Source organism: Balaenoptera acutorostrata, chromosome 5 (assembly GCF_949987535.1).
Source record: "Balaenoptera acutorostrata chromosome 5, mBalAcu1.1, whole genome shotgun sequence".
Taxonomy (NCBI): Eukaryota; Metazoa; Chordata; class Mammalia; order Artiodactyla; family Balaenopteridae; genus Balaenoptera; species Balaenoptera acutorostrata.
In genome coordinates, this window is record NC_080068.1 from 139,961,544 (window position 1) to 139,979,665 (window position 18,122).

The window sequence follows — 18,122 nt, forward strand, 5'->3', positions numbered from 1 at the left end:
CCGCTTCCTTTTTGGAGTGTACGTTTTCCAGCGTGGTGTGTGTGTGCTGAGGACGCAGCCTAACTCGCTTAGCGCGAGCATTTAGGCCCGGTTTGTATCGCGGGCGGACATCCCGCGTCTGGACTCCCCGCCTGCGTGGGCACGTCCGGTGTCTGGAGGGCGCCGCGCGACCTTCCCTACCTGGGCGGCCAGAGGAGGGACCCCAGCGGGATTTGGGGGGCCCGGGTCCTCCCCCAGCCCCGCCCGGCGCCCAGGGTCCCGGCGAGCCAGGCCTGACGCACCGAAACCGAGCCGCGGATCGGCTGCGCGGCATCTGCGCGCGATTGAGCGGCCTGCCGCCCCCGCCCGGCCGCCGGAGCCGCCGCCCGAGGTCCCGCCGCGGAGCCCCGGTTGCTCGCTCGTTCGCCCGCTCGCTCGGGCATGGAGCCGCCGGCCGCGCGCCTCTGAGCCCCGCGGCGTTCATGGTGAGTGGGGCCGGGGCCCCGCCCGCGCCCCTCCCGCGCCCCTCCGGGGGTCTGTCCGCCCGTCACCGGCCGGAGGCCCCAGCGTGGGTGCGCCCGTGTGCATGTGTCTGTGTTACACGCATCTGTTCCAACGAGCTGAAGCTTGCATGTGGCCGCGGTGATGCGCCTTCCTCCCCCCTTGCCATTCTTTGTCTGTGATTCCATGTAATTTCCTCACAGGGTTGAGTTTTAATGGGTACAGTGGGGGACTGTAAGAGAGAGAGCCAGCGCGTCCTAATTCTTACCACCCAGAGGGGGATCGCACCCTGTGTTCAGACTGAGGTCAGTCCAGGCCAGGCACCCCTCTTAGAGGCCTGAATGGCATTCATTGCCCGTGATCCTGGGGGCAAGAAGCCTTTGTACGGAGCTCAGGCTGTACCCGGTTTGCTCCGGGTCCGAGTAAGGTGGTCAGATCACAACAGTAACCAAGCTTGTTAAAACCCGCAGTTCAGTTTTAACACATTTCATTCACCAGTCCACAGATGAACTTCTGTGTTCTACATGTTTTGTAAGTAACATGACAATTAGAAAGGCCTCCTGAGTTGCTGTCCCAAATGCCAACACTTCTGGTAACCTAGAGGATGCTTTCTGGGAAAAAGACTGTGGTAAGGAGATAAGAGAGTTGAAGTACAAGGAGCCCTTCAGAGGATTCCGGAGGGTCCTTCTTACTGTGAGGTCAGCCTCACTGGTCACCAGGACTGTCGTTTTGGGAGTCCCAGCATTTGTAAGACCTGTTCAGGCTGCCCTTACCCACTAAAAATGGCAAAATAGAACAGATCTCATCCCAGATTGTGAGACAACACCCCTCTCGCCCCAAAAGTTGCTTGTTATAAATGGCAGAGTGTGAAGCCAGCTGCAGTGTTGTGGGCTCTGTACTTTCACCTACTCTTGACCACAACCTTAATAAGCACACCGCTCTTGGCGGGAAATGTTGTGAAAAATAATTTTGTAGCAAAATAGTGACAGTAATAACTCCCTGTCATTTTTGGGCACCTGCTATGGCTATGTGTCTTACGTTAATTCATTCCCATTTAATAGATGGGGAAGCGGGCTTGGAGGGGTGAAGGGACATGCCCAAGGTCACGCTGCTGGTGGCGGTGATCTGGAGGTGATGGTTCAGAGCCTGGCCTGCCGCCAGCTCCCAGTGCTTCCCCCGCGGGGCCCTCAGCCGGCGCCCCATGGTTGCTGTGCCGTCCGTGCCTCGTGCCGGTGCGCGTCAGTCTGTTAGTAGGGGCTACGTGGTGACCTGCTGTGCTTTACTCCAGACGTACCTCTAAAACCCCCTGGTTATTTTAAAAGGCTAATCTTGATGCTGTAAACCAGTTGAGTCCAAGGCTTAAGCACAGGTTTTAACTGAGGACCCTCTCTCCTTGTAGCTAACATAGATTTCCAGGAAGCCAGGGGGCTTCTGTCAGCACATTTGGGCGTAATTGGCTGTCTTTTACAGCCCTCTTCCAGTTCTGTAAGTAGCAGTGACACCCCCCTTGTCATCCTACCAGGAATACTTTTCTTTTCACCGTTTGAGAATCTTGATCTTTTCTTCTTACACACATGTCTGTCGAGGTAGATTTTTTTTTTTTTTCTTTTCTTCTTCAACTGGCAGATTATACACTTTATTTAGGAGTCTAATGCCCTGTCCTTATCTTCAGCACTGTTCAGATCGTGCACGTGATGTAGACCTTGCCATTGGATGTATCTAATGGGCTCATCACACCTCACACTGTTTACTTTCTGGCTCTACACCCAGTCCAGCTCTTCCTTTCTCTCTCTCGCTTGGTCTCGGCTTGTCCCATCAGCTCTGGGTAGCTTGTTGTTGAGACCATGAAGTCTAGGACAGAACTTTGACTCGGCGTCATTCCCCACGTAAAGCGTTCATGCTCACCCACAGAGCCGCCTGTTCGCCGTCATCTCCTGGCTGCTGCTTGTGCTGTCGGGACGCCCCTCCTTCACGGCTTCCAGCCCGGCTCTCCCCTGTCCTTTGTCCACTGAGATGGCGCCCGTTATGAGCTGTTTTCTTTGATTCTCTCCAGCCATAGGTGTCCTGTCCTTGGGGCTCCCACATTTTTTATCGTCTGCTCTGGTTTCATAGCCTCTGCTGGCATCGTACTGCCCCTGCTAGAGTGAGCCCTTCAAGGTGGGGTCTGCAGGTCTCCTAAAGTGCCAGGCCCCATGCGGCCCCTTCACAAATGAGCTCCTGGCCCGTGTGTGGAGTTGAGGCTCTGCTCAGCTGCCCTGGCTTACTGCTTTTCTCCTGAACCTTTGCTGCATTATCAGACCACACCCCGCACTTAGCCCCCAGTTGGGTGCAGTAGGCTTTGTTTGCTGCTGTCTCTCTGGTGTCGGTCTTACCTTCCCAGCAGGACACAAGGCACACCACTCCGGGCGGGGACCGTGACCTCTTCTAAATTAGTGACTTGTAAACTTTTTATTCTGACACAACACCCCACCCCCATCCCCGGGTTAGAAAATTTAGGTTGAGACTCAGTTCTCTCATGAAGGCATAGCTATAAGTAGGTATAGAACTGAAACAAACTGTCCTTATTATGTGCACTCTGTATTTTTGTATTGTTTGATTTAAAAAAATACTGTCGTGACCAGTTAAACTGATTTGCCACTAGAACTTTGCAGAACCCTGTTCTAAATTCCCTCTAGGGTTATGCAGGGTGTTGGAATCTGTAGAGGTTCCTTGAATGGATGGGTTATACTGATTAGCCTGCAGGACTTCTGATGAGCACAGCAGTGAATGGCATTGTTACTTGATTTAAACCAAGAGACTTCAACTTGATCCCATAAGGGCCCCAAGAGGAGAAGAAACTTTGGAACAATGAGTTGCATCGAGGCTGGGCCGACCCCACCATTTGCCTGGCACACGGAAAGGGCTCATACTTTATGGGCAGCCGTTGAATGTATGTCTCGTGATCTCATCATCACAGGAGTCTTCCCAGTTGCTACCGTTTTATAGCCGAGAGAGAAGCAAGATGATTTGCCCCAGATCAGAGCCAGGACTTAGAACTCAGTCTTTTCGCTTCCAAAGCCCCAGCTCTTGCCATATCACATGCTGACCTCAGCGTTGATAACTCACAGCTGAAAGTTGTTTGTCCTGAGAATGAATCGTCCTCTTTCTTGTTCCTGAAGTTGGTTTGTCTGGCTTGGAAGATGAGCTTACTGTCGACCCCTCTAGGTAGCAGTGTGAGAACTACATTTGGAGTAGGATCTGTTAACAATTTCCAAAGCCATTCGTATTCTGAAATGCCATTTAGAATTTTGAAAAGGCTTTCCCTGGGATTTCAAGTATGGACAGGCCAGGCCTCCTTTTTTTTAAATCATGCAGGGCTCTATGTGATTAAAACATAAGTATTTGCCTTGCATCTGCACTTAATTCACTATTACAGGTTTGTGTCATAGTTGAAAGCTTTATTTAGACTGAATATAAATGATTAAACTGGATCATGCATTCTAGCGAGTGGCAGTCTGCGGTGAGCTGTGCGGGGGCAGAGCCGGGGTGCTTGGCTTCTGGTCCAGCTCCTCCAGCCCCAGCCTGGCCTCCACCTTATGGCAGCTCCTCTCTCGGGGTTGTGGGGAGCTGGTGTGAAGGGAAAGTTGAACCTATTCCGTGTGTGTAAAGCCCTTGGAAAGTGCTTGGCCCGTTGCGACTGTGCTGCTTGTTACCGACTGTGCTGCTTGTTACCGACTGTGCTGCTTGTTACCGTTTGTGATGGAGCCTCCGAGCTCTAACTGAAGAGACTGATTTTTTTAAAATCACAAGTCAAGGCATTTAATTAACTTTACAACGCGTCTTCATATCTGTGCTCTTTGCAGACTTTGCAGGGCTCCTTGATTGTTGTTTGGCCATAGAGCATTTTTTCTGCCTTATACAGTTTCAAGCCCGAGGAGAAAAAGGGACATGGCAGACAGCAGCCAGGGCCAGCCTTCATGGAGCACTTCCTCTGCACCGAGAGCTTGTGCTGACTGCTTCACAAGCCTCTCCCCACTCCTTAGACAGCCCTCTCTGCTAGGTGCTGTTTCCCTTTTTGCAGATGTGGAAATGAGGTGCAGGGATTCTAAGCTTTGCCGGTGGTCGCAGCTGGTTCCTGGTGGATCTGAATTTGCTCCCAGGCCTGTCTGGCCCCAAAGACCACACTTAACTCGAGTAGGACCCGGCCTTTTCCCTCCAGAACTGCACTCCTGTTTGTTGAGTATATCCACAGGAGAGGTTGGGCCTGTGCAGAGTGGCGGAGTGGGGAGTCCTGCAGGCCCAGCTCCTTGCTGGCTATGGACTTGGGGGCAAGTCACTTCACTCTGAACCTCAGTGGCCCTACCTGTAAAATGCGGTGACACTCGCCATGGAGATCGTTATGGAGATAAAGTTAAACTATGTGTGTAAAGCACACAAAGCAAGTGGAAGTGGGCATCCACATGCTGGGGCATCTGACTTCGGGGCTCAGCATCTTTGGCCTTGGCATATAGCTCACTAGACCAGCATCAGCAAATAAGTAGCACCTTACAGGGCGTTCGCTAACAATTCTTGTTAATATGCAGCATGCCTCAGGATCTTTCTCAGCACACAACTTTTGGTAGATTTCCTATAAAATACAAGATTTTACATTGGGTGCTACATATGATACTCCTGATGACTGTTCAGTACCATGTTAAGTTGCAGCTGAGTGCTTGGCACGTGGAGGTGCTCAGATGTTTGAATGGATGAAAAAGTGAGCCCATTTTCTCAGCTTTGGGTGAGTGGAGGTCATTTTAGATTTTAATGGAACCATTTTACACTAGGGTAAACAATGTTAAGACATCTAACCTTGTACATCCAGACGTACAGAAACTGCCCTACCCACCTGCTTCTTGGTACACACCCTTCTCATAGCCTGTGGGTTTTGAGGAAATAATTTTTTCTTTTAACTTTTTAGAAGCCTCTATAGGCTTTTCTGGCTGAGAGGATAATTGCTTGCCAAGTAATTTTACCAGGAACACCCCACTTGACAACTAGTGTTAATAAAATTCATTTAGCAATTCATCACTTTCCACTCCTGATACTGCTTCCATTGTATCTGGAGTGGTTATTTAAATCTTAGTTTAAACTACTCGGTTGTTTGTCCTGTCTTCCCAGTTAGGTTGCCTTCCCTTAAGGGAGGGTCCTGAGAGCCTTGTCTATAACAGGCAACAAGAAAATACTGGTTTTTTATTTTTGCAGAGGGCTAAGGGTACACACGCACAGGCGCGCATACACACACACACAGTTTCAGAAACTGGGCTCTTGGGCACAAATTACTTGGCTCTCCTGAGCTCTGCTGGTTGGGTGTTTGGAATGTGGGTCACCAGGTGTGACTGAGGCTTTGTGGTTGCAGCTCATAGGACGAATTAGTGACCCGGAAGCGTGGAGGCCGCTCGTAGATTTCCAGGGCATGGCACAATTATTCGTGTAACAGCTTGCAGTGATGGCTTCACACAAAGATGTTAAAGAATTTCTTTTTTGACGTTCCTGCTTTAAGAAAATGAAACAGCTTTAATCATCTTTAAGCAAAAGATTTTTAATTTTTAAGCCCGTCCTCATTTCAGGAAAGGCTTGAAAGGCAAACAAAAATAGATAAAATGCGGTGGGGTAAAAGGAAATGCATTAGAAATTTAGGGTGGGAGTGGGAGATGAAGCCAGGGGTGGGGGTCAGATGAATGCTAGAATTGGCTATCACTCTGACTCTGAGCTTCCCTGTGGCCGCTGCAATAATCAGTTCAAATTTACGGTGTCCAGAAGACAGAATACACACCTCTTACCCAGAAGAAGCCTAGGAGACCCGAGTCGATGTTTGCGGGCCTTTAGAGGAGCAGCTGGGATGATGAGATCCTTAGTGACTTCCCTACCAGTATGGGAAGCCCACAGTCCCCATAAAGTGATGGCCTGAACTGCAGAGCTGAACCCCTTTCATTGGCAGTTTTTCCTTCTAAAGAGCAAGAAATATTTTCAGTGCCTCATCCTCAAAATCGACTTAAAGGACTTCATAACAAAACACCTTTCTTACTTTGAAAAGGGCTTCGTAATATTAGAATTGGCCGGGCCTGGAGTTATCCCTGGTTTCTTTGTCCTAGGAATATGAAGACAAGGCTGGACGACCTAGCAGGCCACCCTCTCCAAAGCAGAATGTGAGGAAGCATCTTGACTTTGAGCCTCTTTCCACCACCGCACTCATCCTGGAAGACAGACCAGCGTGAGTCTGAAGAAGAGTCTGTGGAGAGTTTGTTTTCAGGGATAAGTACATTTGCTAGTCACCTTTTCATTAGAAAAGGGGAAGAAAAATTAGCACGTCACTTACTAAAAATGCGGGGCCCCTCTTTATACCCTCTACTAATGTGTATTCTATATGATAGCATGACTAATTTGGAAAACTTTCATTTAACAAAGAAGTTTTGATCAGGATTTTCCATTCAGGTGATATTTTACTTTAATTTAGCATCTCCAAATGCTTAAATAGCTGTTATTAATTATAGACTGGCTTGTAATAGTAAGAAACACCAGGAAGTATACTCTAAAGTGGGTGTTTTGGAGGCACCCCAGTATTGTAGAACAATTCCTGGACTAGCCTGCTGGTTCTTTGGGATCTACAGAAAACAGGCTGGGTGATCCCAGCAAGTTCCCTTCCCTTCTGGGCCTCTGGTTTCCATCCATCTGATGAGGAGAGATGGGTTTTGATGACGGGCTTGTAGATCGTATTTGGAGAACTTAGTAAGGGAAAGGGATTGCTCCATCATACCAGGCCATAGCTTATCTCTATTTAAGCATCGAGTTTCCATAGAACACTGTATTTGAATAGAAAGATTCCACAGCTTTTAAAAAAAAGAGAGAGATTGTAAAACATTGGGCTAGAATCCCTAAGGTCCCTGCCAACCCTGACATTTAAAATTGATGAAGTCTGCAGAAGAAATGTGTCTTCTGATGTTAATTTTTGGTCCTTGGAAATTGTGGATGTGTGGGTAGATGGGGAGAGAAACCCTGAAATGGAGGATTCAAAAGGTAGGTAGAGATTATTGGTAAAAGCCGCCACACTGTGAGGTTCAGTCCTTGTAATGCTGTCTAAAACATGAGCTGTGGGAAATCCTGCCCTGTTCTCCTGCAGCAAAAACACTGTGATGTGCACAGACAGCCAGACATTGCCGCCCTCCCAGTTTTCAGGGGCCAGCAAATTCACCACCACGTTTCTGAAAGAGAACATGCATTTTATTTTTTTAACCAGGATTCAAAGTTGTACACACGTTTAGTTGTTTAGAACTATTGTATGAATCTGTGTGTGTGTGTGTGTGTGTATAAATGAGATGAACCACATAGCTAGTATGAAACTTACACACTTAAAAAAACTGGCCAGGGAATATATTCATACATAGATGTATCAATAATGTATGCCATTAGGGTACTCTACTTCAAGGGTAACTGTTGACAATTATTGTATTCGTGCAATGTGGTCAAATCAAAGTTTCTTTGGAGACTGGGGTGAAAAAAAAACACCCAAAGATTAAGTGTTTATCTCTATTGGAGTTATGGTTAATTGCTATTTTCTTCTTTCTGCTAATCTTTAGACTTCAAGTTTTTAAAAATGAGCTTATTTTAATAGTTTTGTAAAAAAATATTTTTAGTTTATGAAAGAGCTGCGTCTTTACCATCTAACAAATGTGGTTTTGGTCTTTGAGCTTTTCATGTTTTAGTAAATGATGCTTCAAGTTTCTCTTATTTAATATTTAAAATGGTGAAAAATCATTTATTTTCTATCAAGAAATCTCCCGGCAAAGCCAGCTGAAGAAGCTCAGAAACACAGGCAACAGTATGAAGAAATGGTGGTTCAGGCCAAAAAACGAGGTAATAGAATTCACATGTGTTTGGTTATGTAAGTCAGCACAAGATTTTGTGTCTTTATGGATATTTTCTCTTTACCTTTTGGAGCTGTAGAACCTGAACTTTGGTGAATGCTTTATTTAATATTTTGAGATTTATAATTTTTCATCGAAAATGTATGTTTCTACTAACTACTTATTCCTGGTTACTTTATTCAAGATAATAACACTTTGAATTTACACAAGGAAAGAGACTGTGTAGGATAAAAGTACTAGGCTGGAGAAAGCTTTAGCCATGGATGCTGGGGAGGCAGATCTCTTTCTGTGCGTGGGCTCAGTTTTCCTTATTTACAAGAAGGTGTGATGGGATTCGATAAAGTGCCTTGTGACACCTAAAAACCCTCTGATTCTTAGATGTTTAAAAAGTATGTATAATAAAACGTGGTCTGTCTGTACAATGGAATATTATTCAGCCTTAAAAAGGAATGAAATTCTGACACACACTTAACATGAAGCTTGAAGACATTATTCTAAGTGATATAAGCCAGACACAAAAGGACAAATGCTGTATTTTTCCACTTATATGAGGTATCTAGAATAGTCAGATTCATAGAGACAGAAAGTAGAATGGAGGTTGCCAGGGGCCGGGGAGCAGGGTGGGGTGTGTGTGTGTCGGGGGGTGGGAAGTTAGTGTTTCGTGGGGAGAGAGTTCCAGTTTGGGAAGATGAAAAAGTTCTGGAGATGGATGGTGGTGATGGTTGCGTAACAATGTGAATATGCTTCATGCCACTGGGTGTACGCTTAAAATGGTAAATTTTATGTTTTGTGTATTTTACTACAAAAAATACAAAAAAAGTATATATAAATGAAAATGCATGGTATTTCTCAGAGTTGCTGTTATGCCGTAAGAGTTATTCTTAAGCTGTGAGAAGTGAAGTTGCAGGTTCCATTGGAAAGGGTGAGGGGAGCACAGAGAGGCTTCCGGTGTCTGTTCCTGTTTGGTCTTTTGACTGGGGCTGTAATTTCATGGGTTTGTCTATTTTGTGATAATTTCGTTAGGTTCTTATTTGTATACTTTTCTGTGTATATGTTATACGGTATGTAACAAAAAAGCTTACTAAAAGATGGATAACGCCTAAGCTTTCTAAACTCCGTAAGGTGTGAAATGAGTCTTGGAAGGTCAGGTCTCAGTGCTCTACTTCATTGCCCTCTTCCTGGTGTTTTTGCAGCCTGGCTCTTTGAGAAAAGTCACCTAGCTTGAAATCAGTGGATATCAGTTAATAGATGTTTCCTTCTTTTAACTGTGATTTCTAGAGCTGAAAGAAGCCCAGAGGAGGAAAAAGCAGCTGGAAGAAAGATGCAGATTAGAAGAAAGTATTGGAAATGCTGTCCTCACTTGGAATAATGAGATTTTGCCTAACTGGGAAACAATGTAAGCTCTCTAGACTTTACATTTCTTTGCAGAATTCATGGGAAGCAGCTGTATTAATTGTAGCTCCTCTCACAGCCCCTGATGAAATTATCTGATAAGTTTAAGTTGCACAGTCTCCTTCCCCTGCCTTGGTTCAGCCCTTGTCGTTTCTCACCTGGTACTGTGACAGCTCCCCTCCCACCCCTTCCAGTTGTCTTCTGTTCAGCAGCCAGAGGGATCTTCTAAGGCACGAATCTGTGTCACTTCCATACTTTACATTTCAGTAACTTCCTATGACTCTCAGTGTAAAATTGGAATTGCTCAGCTTAGCCGACAGGACCCTTCGTGGGACAGCACGTCCCTTTCCCTGTAGCCTCACCTTTCATCTCTCCTTTGCTTGGACAGTGCCCTTTCCTTAGGGAGCCTCAGGGCCTTTGCGTGTTCCATTCCCTCTGCATCGAGTGCTCTTGCCCTGTATCTCCTCATCCTCATCCTGCATCGAGTGCATCTTGCCCTGTATCTCCTTAACACTTTGTTCTTTAAAGCTCAGTCTTCCTTGAAGAAGCCTTTCCTGCCCTCGCCCTGGCTCCAGGTGCCTGTAGAGGACCCCGCTGGGTGCACTGCATCTGTCTGCTCAAGTTTCTGTTGTCCTGTCTGAGGAGGGGCGCCAGGTGTGCTTTGGTGACAGCCCCCAGTAGCCGGTACGCAGTGGAGTCCGGCACTGTTGTCTCCTTTGCGTCTGAGGGACAGCCGTGGGTCTTTCCTCCTGCGTGGTCAGAATGGTTAGGGGCCGGTGTCAGGACAGGAGTCCTGGAGCCATGCACAGAGGCTGGTAGCTCCTTTTGGGCCTCCCCCTATCAGCAGGAGCTGGGGGAGCTTGGACGCCAGTTTCCTTTTTTCTCTTCCAACCTGAACCGTGTGTCAGGTTGTTGGGGACTTGCTTCTGGCACTTACTTGGGTGTCACTCACTCCCACTATGGAGGTGGGGTCGGGGGGAGCGGAGATTGCCCTGTTGAGGCTCTGCACGGGGAACACAAGCTGTGCCCAGAGCCTGCTTTTCTGGGCAGTGTCTTTAATAGGCTGGACATGGTCAGGAAACCCTTTTTCTCAAATGGGGCCCAGTAACAAGAGTTAAGGTCCTCAGAACCCTCGGACTGACGCCCTGTGTGGCTGCAGAACCCTGGCCCACCCTACATTGACTGATGCTTGGTGTGGCCCGGACGCGTGCGTTCATACAGGAACTGCCACTTAATGACCACCAGCTGGGTGCCGGGCGCCCTTCTGATTTGTCCCACTTAATCCTCACAGCAGCCCCTTGGGGTCAGGGGGCAGGTTCCATCATCTTGGTTTAGGGAGAGTGACACTGAGTGCGAGAGGAGAAGGAGTTTGCTCCGGGTTCCCCAGGTGAGGGTGTCATGGGGCTGCAGCCCTGGTTTCTGCAGCGTCAGCCCGTGCTCTCCCCTCGGTGCTGTGCCGAGGAGCACCATGTTGGGAGTCTTTGGCACCTTTATGTCTGTCCCAGTCTGTTAGCAGTGTGTGTTCACTGTGACCAGCAGACCTCAGCGACTCTGCAGTTCCGAATGTTCTGAGTTAGCAGAGCCGTCCTGCCGTCGGAGTTGCCTTGCCTGAGCGCTTCTTCACCTGTGTGTGTGCAGCTGTGCAGAGGCTGGCGGCTGTGCTCTCGGGCTCCCTTCACGAGGCCCCTTGGGGTCTGCCCTCCATCGGCAGCTCTGCGGCAGTGCCTCCTGGCTCCCCACACCGTGCCCAGCCGCTTGCCGTTCCTGGAGCAGGCCAGGTTATTCCTTGTTGCTGTGCTTTCTGCTCAGAAAGTCCTTCCCACCGTTCCTCTGCTTCGACTGCGACTGGTCACTGGGAATTCGGCTCCAGGACGGCGCTCTGGGCTCCTCGGGTTTGTGGCGCCCACCTCTGCGTGCGCAGTGCCTGTGGCACGCCTGGCACAGCGGCAGCCCAGGGGAAGGTAGTCGTCGACCTCCCGGTCTGTCTGTCTGGAACGGCGGACTGTAAGCTCCCTGAGGCCAGGGGCTGTGACATAACGACGGTGCCTCCCCCGCTTTTGTGCTTTGGGGTTTAAGCACGTGGGCAGACAACTATTTCGTCCCTGAGAACAAACTCATAAACTCATGCTTCCGTTTTTGTCCAGGTGGTGCTCTAGAAAAGTTCGAGATTTATGGTGGCAGGGAATCCCTCCCAGTGTGAGAGGCAAAGTCTGGAGCTTAGCCATTGGCAACGAGTTAAACATCACCCACGGTGAGTGGCTTGCATGATCCTAGGCCTGGGGATTCCACCCCTGGGTCCTGTGGCTTCTCCTGTCCCATTTGCCCCGTTAGGAGGAAAGGCAGCCATCGCCACGCCGCTGTGTCCTCGGAGAGGCCAGGTGAGTGTGTCTTCCAGGAGCGGAGCCGGTGGGGAGCCGGGGCTCACTCCTGGGTGCTGCAGTTATCTGGTGTCAGTTCAGAGCAGACGCCCGCCTTCTTCCTCATAGCTGTCATCTTCCCTGAGTACACGGGGGAGCGCACATGGGGCTCAAAGCTGTAGTGGGCTGAGCCATGTTCGGATCTCTTTCAGAGTCCTGCAGAAAGCGAGCCTTGATGGGGACGTGAAAGTGGAAGGGAGGGATGTTTCTTTCTGTGGAAGTGCTGTATCTGGGGTACTTTTGGTTTTTTGTGACTTTTTTTTTTCCCCAGGCATCTTATATGTCAGCACCTTAGAAGGGGACAGCATACTGTGCTAGGACTGGGTCATTGAGGGTCTAGTAGCTTGAGTCCAGAGAGAGGTGAGCTCTGTACCCTCCTTTCTTAGGGCTGTTTGTCCCGCCACACGCACTCGTACAATTTGGGTGTGCTTCTCCTCCACCAGTGTGTTCACTGGTTCACTCCCCTCTCTGCCCAGCGCTCTGCAGGCTGTGACCCAGAGTGAAACCGACGCTAGGAGCTCCTAGACTTACAATTAAGTGCTGAAGAAATGGTAATCCTTCCTTTTTCCCTTTTCCTCCCTGTCTGCAGTCTAAGCTGCTCAGGACAAGAACTCCTTCCTTGTCTTCTTTGTATTAGTGCCCAGCTGTGGAGTTGGTGGTGGCAGTTTTTACCCTGTTGAAGGCCCTTGAGTTTAAAATAGATTGATTTGTATCTTCTCTGTGTGGCTCCGGCTCGTGTTGTTACTGTAATTTTTATTTTGTCAGGTGTTGATCTCATCACGTGCGATGGTAGCCTTGGCCGGCAGTGTGCTCCATCTTGAGTAATGACAGCTGGTTGGGTGAATGGTGACCGGTTTCCCTTCATTGTGCTCTCCTCAAAGTTCCATTTTTTTGGCTAATCCATACCTGCCCAAAACTTAACATCTGTGCGTGAGAAGATGTGTAGCATTTAACTTGTGGAAATGGTTTTTCAGCAGCTTCCCTGGATGTAGATGTCTGGAGAAATGGATGACCATTTATCTCAGTCCCTGTTCTTGAAAATTTCTAAACTGTATCAACAGCTCTACACCAGTTGGATGTAACGCAGAGTACTCTGTGTGTGTGTCTTTAATTTCTGGTTCTCACTGTTGGCTGCACTGATTTTATTTAAATTAAAATCCTTCATAGACCATATCATAGTATATCAGGCTAAATGGCTAATTAATCAGTCACATGCCTTGAAAGTTTGTCTAAATTTTGATATTGGCTCGTTTTATTTAAATTGTGTCTTTCTTGTATAATTAGCTGCCTAATGTCAGTTGCCCACCTAGAATTGATGCTCAGGAAGCTGGGGCATCACCTGTCATGCTTTCCTTTCTGTCACCCGAGCCCAGCACAGCTCTCTGTGCAATCAGGACCTCAGGAAGTATTTGCTGAATGAATGAATGAGTGAATGAGTGCCACCTTCTTGGGTCCTTCTTAACCTCAGTTTTGCTGCATATTCAAGCCACTGTGACAACACAGATGATCTTGAAGTCTGCTGTTGACGCCTGGCATCGGATTAGGTTCTTTACTCACGTCTTAGTTAACATTGGCAGCGGTCTGAGGGGCAGGTATTGTTGACCTTATTTCCCTACTGAGAAAGTCAGCCACTGGCTGACTCTGAAGCCTGTGTTGCGATTTGGGAAGCCCCAGGGTTTTGCTCTTTCTGTGGCTGTGCAGTTGGAAACTCGCTGAAAGTCAACCTAGTCGTACTGTTAAACTTCACTCTTTGGGAAGTCAGCCTTGTACTTTGAAGCTTCGTCTGGAAAGAAGGTGTGTTCACTGTTCTAACTCCCTCTCCCCACACAGACACACGCCAGTAAAACTGTGGGGGTGTTTTAAAAACTGACACTTTGACCCATTTTACCCTGAGGCTGCCAGCATCTGTGCTCTAACCGTCAAGTACCTCATTTGGAAAGTTGTTCCCAGTGGTCAGGGGCCACACAGTTGTTTCCTCCACCTCCTGCCAAAATGAGCAAAGCTAAGCCCACCTCCTGGAAACTGAGAGTGGGCAGAAGTTCCCCAGACCCTCTAGCCTGCAGCTCAGCACACCTCCAGATTTGTTCCATAAGCATTTGAGTTAAGATGCATGCAGTCCTTCCAGGTGATGATGTAGTATGAAGTTATATTTCATAATTGTACTGCCCTTGCAGACTAGTGTAGATTGTAAATCAGATCCTTCACAAGGTTAGAAGAAGGTCGTTAATCAAAATTTAGCTTGTTGAAACACAACAGTGTTCCTAGAATTTGACTTGTATTTAAAAAAATAGCATATACTGTCCGGAAGGCAGATGTGCTCTTCTTTATTTTCCAGAAGTATTGATGGAAAAAATAAAGTGGTAGAAATTCTCTGGGTAGCTGCAATTAAAGTCTTAGTGATTGACTAGTGGTCGTTCGTGATCCAGGGCAACCGGTGGCTGGGAAGCATCGGAGCCGGAGGAGCGGGAAGCGCCCAGCCGGATGGGTGGGCCCGCAGAGGCCTGGGAGGCCTCTCTCTGTGGGTTCAGTCTTTCAGGAGGAGTGGGGCATGGCTATACCCCTGGAGGTCTGGGTATAAAAGTGAGATTTGTGAGCGTGAGTTATTTCACTACTGCCAAACTACCCAAAGAGAAGAAGTATTGAAAAAATAAGTTCTGAATATGGAGGAGATTTGGAAGCTGTCTTTGTGAGAGACCTGTCTTGATAACGTCTCTGCCACCAAGAATCCTTATTTTTTGAAACTTCTGCCTGTGTTGCTTGCACCCCCATCCCACTTTGAGGCAGCAAGTTCAGGAAGACTGGGCCAGAGGGTAGCGGTTCCATCTTGTCTTTATTTGAAACCAGATTTTCTGGTTTCTGGTTTGTTCTAGGTCTTCTGCTTGTTTCTCCCTTTCTTCATCAGTCAGAGATTCATTGATTATTTTGATCTGTGTCAATCCCAGAGCTATTTGCTCTGGATACAGACATGAATGAGAGACCCTCATGGTCTTACCCCAAGGAGCTCACAGTCTAGTAAGGCGATAGACTCACAAACACATCAAAACAATATAGCTTTATGGGTGGGTTGTGTAACAGAGTGAATACCAGGCATGGAGGCATTTTATGTATTTCTTTGTATATAGTGATGTCTGTAGACAATAGAACAGAAGTACCTTCTGGCCAAGTTGGGGGGGATCGTTTTAGTAGCTGTAATAAGCCTGTGGTGTGTAGTTGAACTGTAAATGTATGAACGAGGCAGCAGTGTCTTCTCTGGTGTTTCTGAGGAGACACGTGTGCACGTGACACTTACCCAAAGGCTTTTCTTCCAGAGCTCTTTGACATCTGTCTTGCCCGAGCCAAGGAGCGGTGGCGGTGCTTTAGCACGGGAGGCTCTGAAGTGGAGAATGAAGGTATACATGGCGCTAACCCCGGTGGGCTCCTTTGGTCAGTTACGCGTATCATTATTTAGTACATAACAAGGAAGGTTTACTTAACTGAAGTAGTGGTTGGTGCAAATTTATAAAAGCTTCATGGGAAAGGGGATTTTCTTTATTTTTATTTTTTGGCCACGCAGTGCAGCTTGCGGGATCTTAGTTCGCTGACCAGGGATTGAACCCTGGCCACAGCAGTGAAAGCGCCGAGTCCTAACCGCGGGACTGCCAGGGAATCCCCGAAAAGGGAGTTTTTAGAGCGAACAGGTTAAAGAGGAAAACTTTTATAAGAAAGATTATACGAGTTCCTTTGAGTTGTTAGTGCCCTAGCATGCTGGAGGGCTGGTCATAACCAATACCTTTTCCTTTATTCACTGCTCACATGGTGTACAGTAGCCGGGCACCCAGGATTGCTTGAGTGTTGGTTTATAGAGGAGCATCAGAGCTACTTCCTAAGAGACAAGAACACTGCGTATTTCCTAGATTATGCTTTTAGAATTTTCTATGACACACGAGAATGGTTATGATTACTTCTGTTGCTTAAGTAGTATCTTTTTTGCTGCTCTTTTTTTAATATTGTCTATGTGGTATTGGAATATAAAAAATATAAAGCAAGTTATTCATAATTATTTGTTAGAAATAGTACACATGAGTGTTATACTGCAGTAACTCACACATATTCTACGTTCATACCAGTGATGTTCTGGATTAAATAATGATTCTTTTGGTGTTTTCTGTGCCTGGAATTCATTTGTGTCTGTTCCCTGACTTGCCCTTACTTCCACTGACAGTCGTTGATAAAAGGTAATTTCAAATTAGATTTTGATTTCAGACTCTAGAAAATGTCCGATGATGGGCTAACATTAGATGGTGCTCTGAGATTTTTACTCTTAAAGCAAGAAATCCTACAAACTGTTGATCCTGTTGGTTCAAGTTGTAATTAGGCCCATGTGCTTCTGAAGAACTTCCTTCCCTTGTTTCATTCTTGTAAAAGTTCTAAGCCTCACAGATATTCCACACGCTCACCTCTGAGAGGTGTGATGACTCTTGATCTTTTGACAGATGCTGGTTTTTCAGCAGCAGACAGAGAAGCCAGTCTGGAGCTTATTAAATTGGACATTTCCAGAACGTTCCCTAATCTCTGCATTTTCCAGCAAGTAGGTGGTGGCAGTGATTTGTTGCTCGAAGTATGTTTTGTCTAAAATTCACAGATGTCAAATTGCATGTATTTGTAATCAAGTTTGAAAAGTACTAGGGGTTTTTGTTGGGAGGGAGGGTCCTTTGTTAATACATTTAGACTTTTAAAAATAAGGGTAACTGATCCTTTCAACAAATATTTAATATGACTTAGGAATACCCAATCTGATTCTGTCATGCCCCTGTTTCTAGCATCATGCCTTGTACACACTAGGTAACCAGTAAAGGACAGTGGAATAAATTACAACAGATCAGTTAGCGACCACCTAGAGTGAGCCAGGAGATGTAGAGTTTAGACACAGTTGGGCTTTTCAAAAGTGTGGCGTGTCCCAGGTACTCTCCTGGTAGTACATACGGCAGCCGGGAGAGGTCAGGGATGAGGCGTCAGGCATGCTGTCACTGAGGAAGTGGCTCTTGGGTTATGGTTGGACTAGGTTTGAATGACAGTCTGACCAGAGAATGGATGGGAAAGACATTCCGGGCAGAAGGAGGACCAGAATGGAAGCATCAAACAGCTTATGGTTCAGGGAATCCCCAGTTCCTTTTGGGAGAGGGAACCTCGCTAAAGGAATGAACAGAGAGGATACAGCTCAATTCCGTGGACCCTACTTACTAACTGTTGGCTGCTCTATTTGAGGTAGGAACCAGCTGCAGGGCAGTCCCTGCTCTGGAGGAAAGAGAGTGTAAGGGCAGAGCTTTGAGACACCCTTGGAGTGTAGCCAGGAAGGGCCGTCACAGAACTGGGACAGGACCTGAGAGGGTGCTTGCACCCTGTGGGCACCGAGGCCCAGCCTTTCCCAGACCCAGGCCCCAGAATGTTTTCCATGGAACATCTCTTGGGGGTTCGGCATCACTGACTTTGAGAGTCACCCGGTGATTATCTTGGTGCCGAAAGACGTGTTCAGAAGAGGAGGAGGAGAGCTTTAGGGATCTCTTCCGGGTGAGGTTGGGGACAAATGGCTTTTCTCTTTGCTCTGGGTTCCTTCGGGTGTGCCTCTCTCAGTCTGTGGTTCCCAAAGTTCTAGATTTCATAAATGGGCAGTATTAAAAAAAACAAAGGGGGAGTGTGGGGAAACTATGAAATGTCCAAAACAAGTTAAGGACATTTAAAATACGGAACTGCCATCTACTAGTACCATATTTTCATCAAACAAAGGACATTTAGCACCAAAGTTAGAGGGACATAATCAGAAGGGTGGTGGAAAATCTTTTAAGTTAAGAACATTTAGCTTTAAGGAAAGTTCAGTATAGTGCTTTTGCTTTTTTTCTCATTTGGCCTTAGACCAGATTTCACTTGGTGACAGTCGACACTAGTCCTCAGGTGGACATTTGATGCTACCACAGGG

General features: G+C 47.3%; 1 protein-coding gene across 2 annotated transcripts in view; it reads left to right on the forward strand.

Moving 5' to 3' along the window:
• TBC1D14 (TBC1 domain family member 14) overlaps positions 1 to 18,122 on the forward strand; it is a 104,252-nt gene that overhangs the window by 64,291 nt on the left and 21,839 nt on the right. For both annotated transcript variants that reach the window (XM_057546663.1, XM_057546662.1), the window contains 6 exons: positions 6,591 to 6,709; positions 8,267 to 8,349; positions 9,639 to 9,756; positions 11,897 to 12,003; positions 15,478 to 15,558; positions 16,642 to 16,736. In XM_057546663.1, the coding sequence (XP_057402646.1) occupies positions 6,591 to 6,709; positions 8,267 to 8,349; positions 9,639 to 9,756; positions 11,897 to 12,003; positions 15,478 to 15,558; positions 16,642 to 16,736 (603 nt within the window). The remainder of the gene's footprint in view (positions 1 to 6,590; positions 6,710 to 8,266; positions 8,350 to 9,638; positions 9,757 to 11,896; positions 12,004 to 15,477; positions 15,559 to 16,641; positions 16,737 to 18,122) is intronic.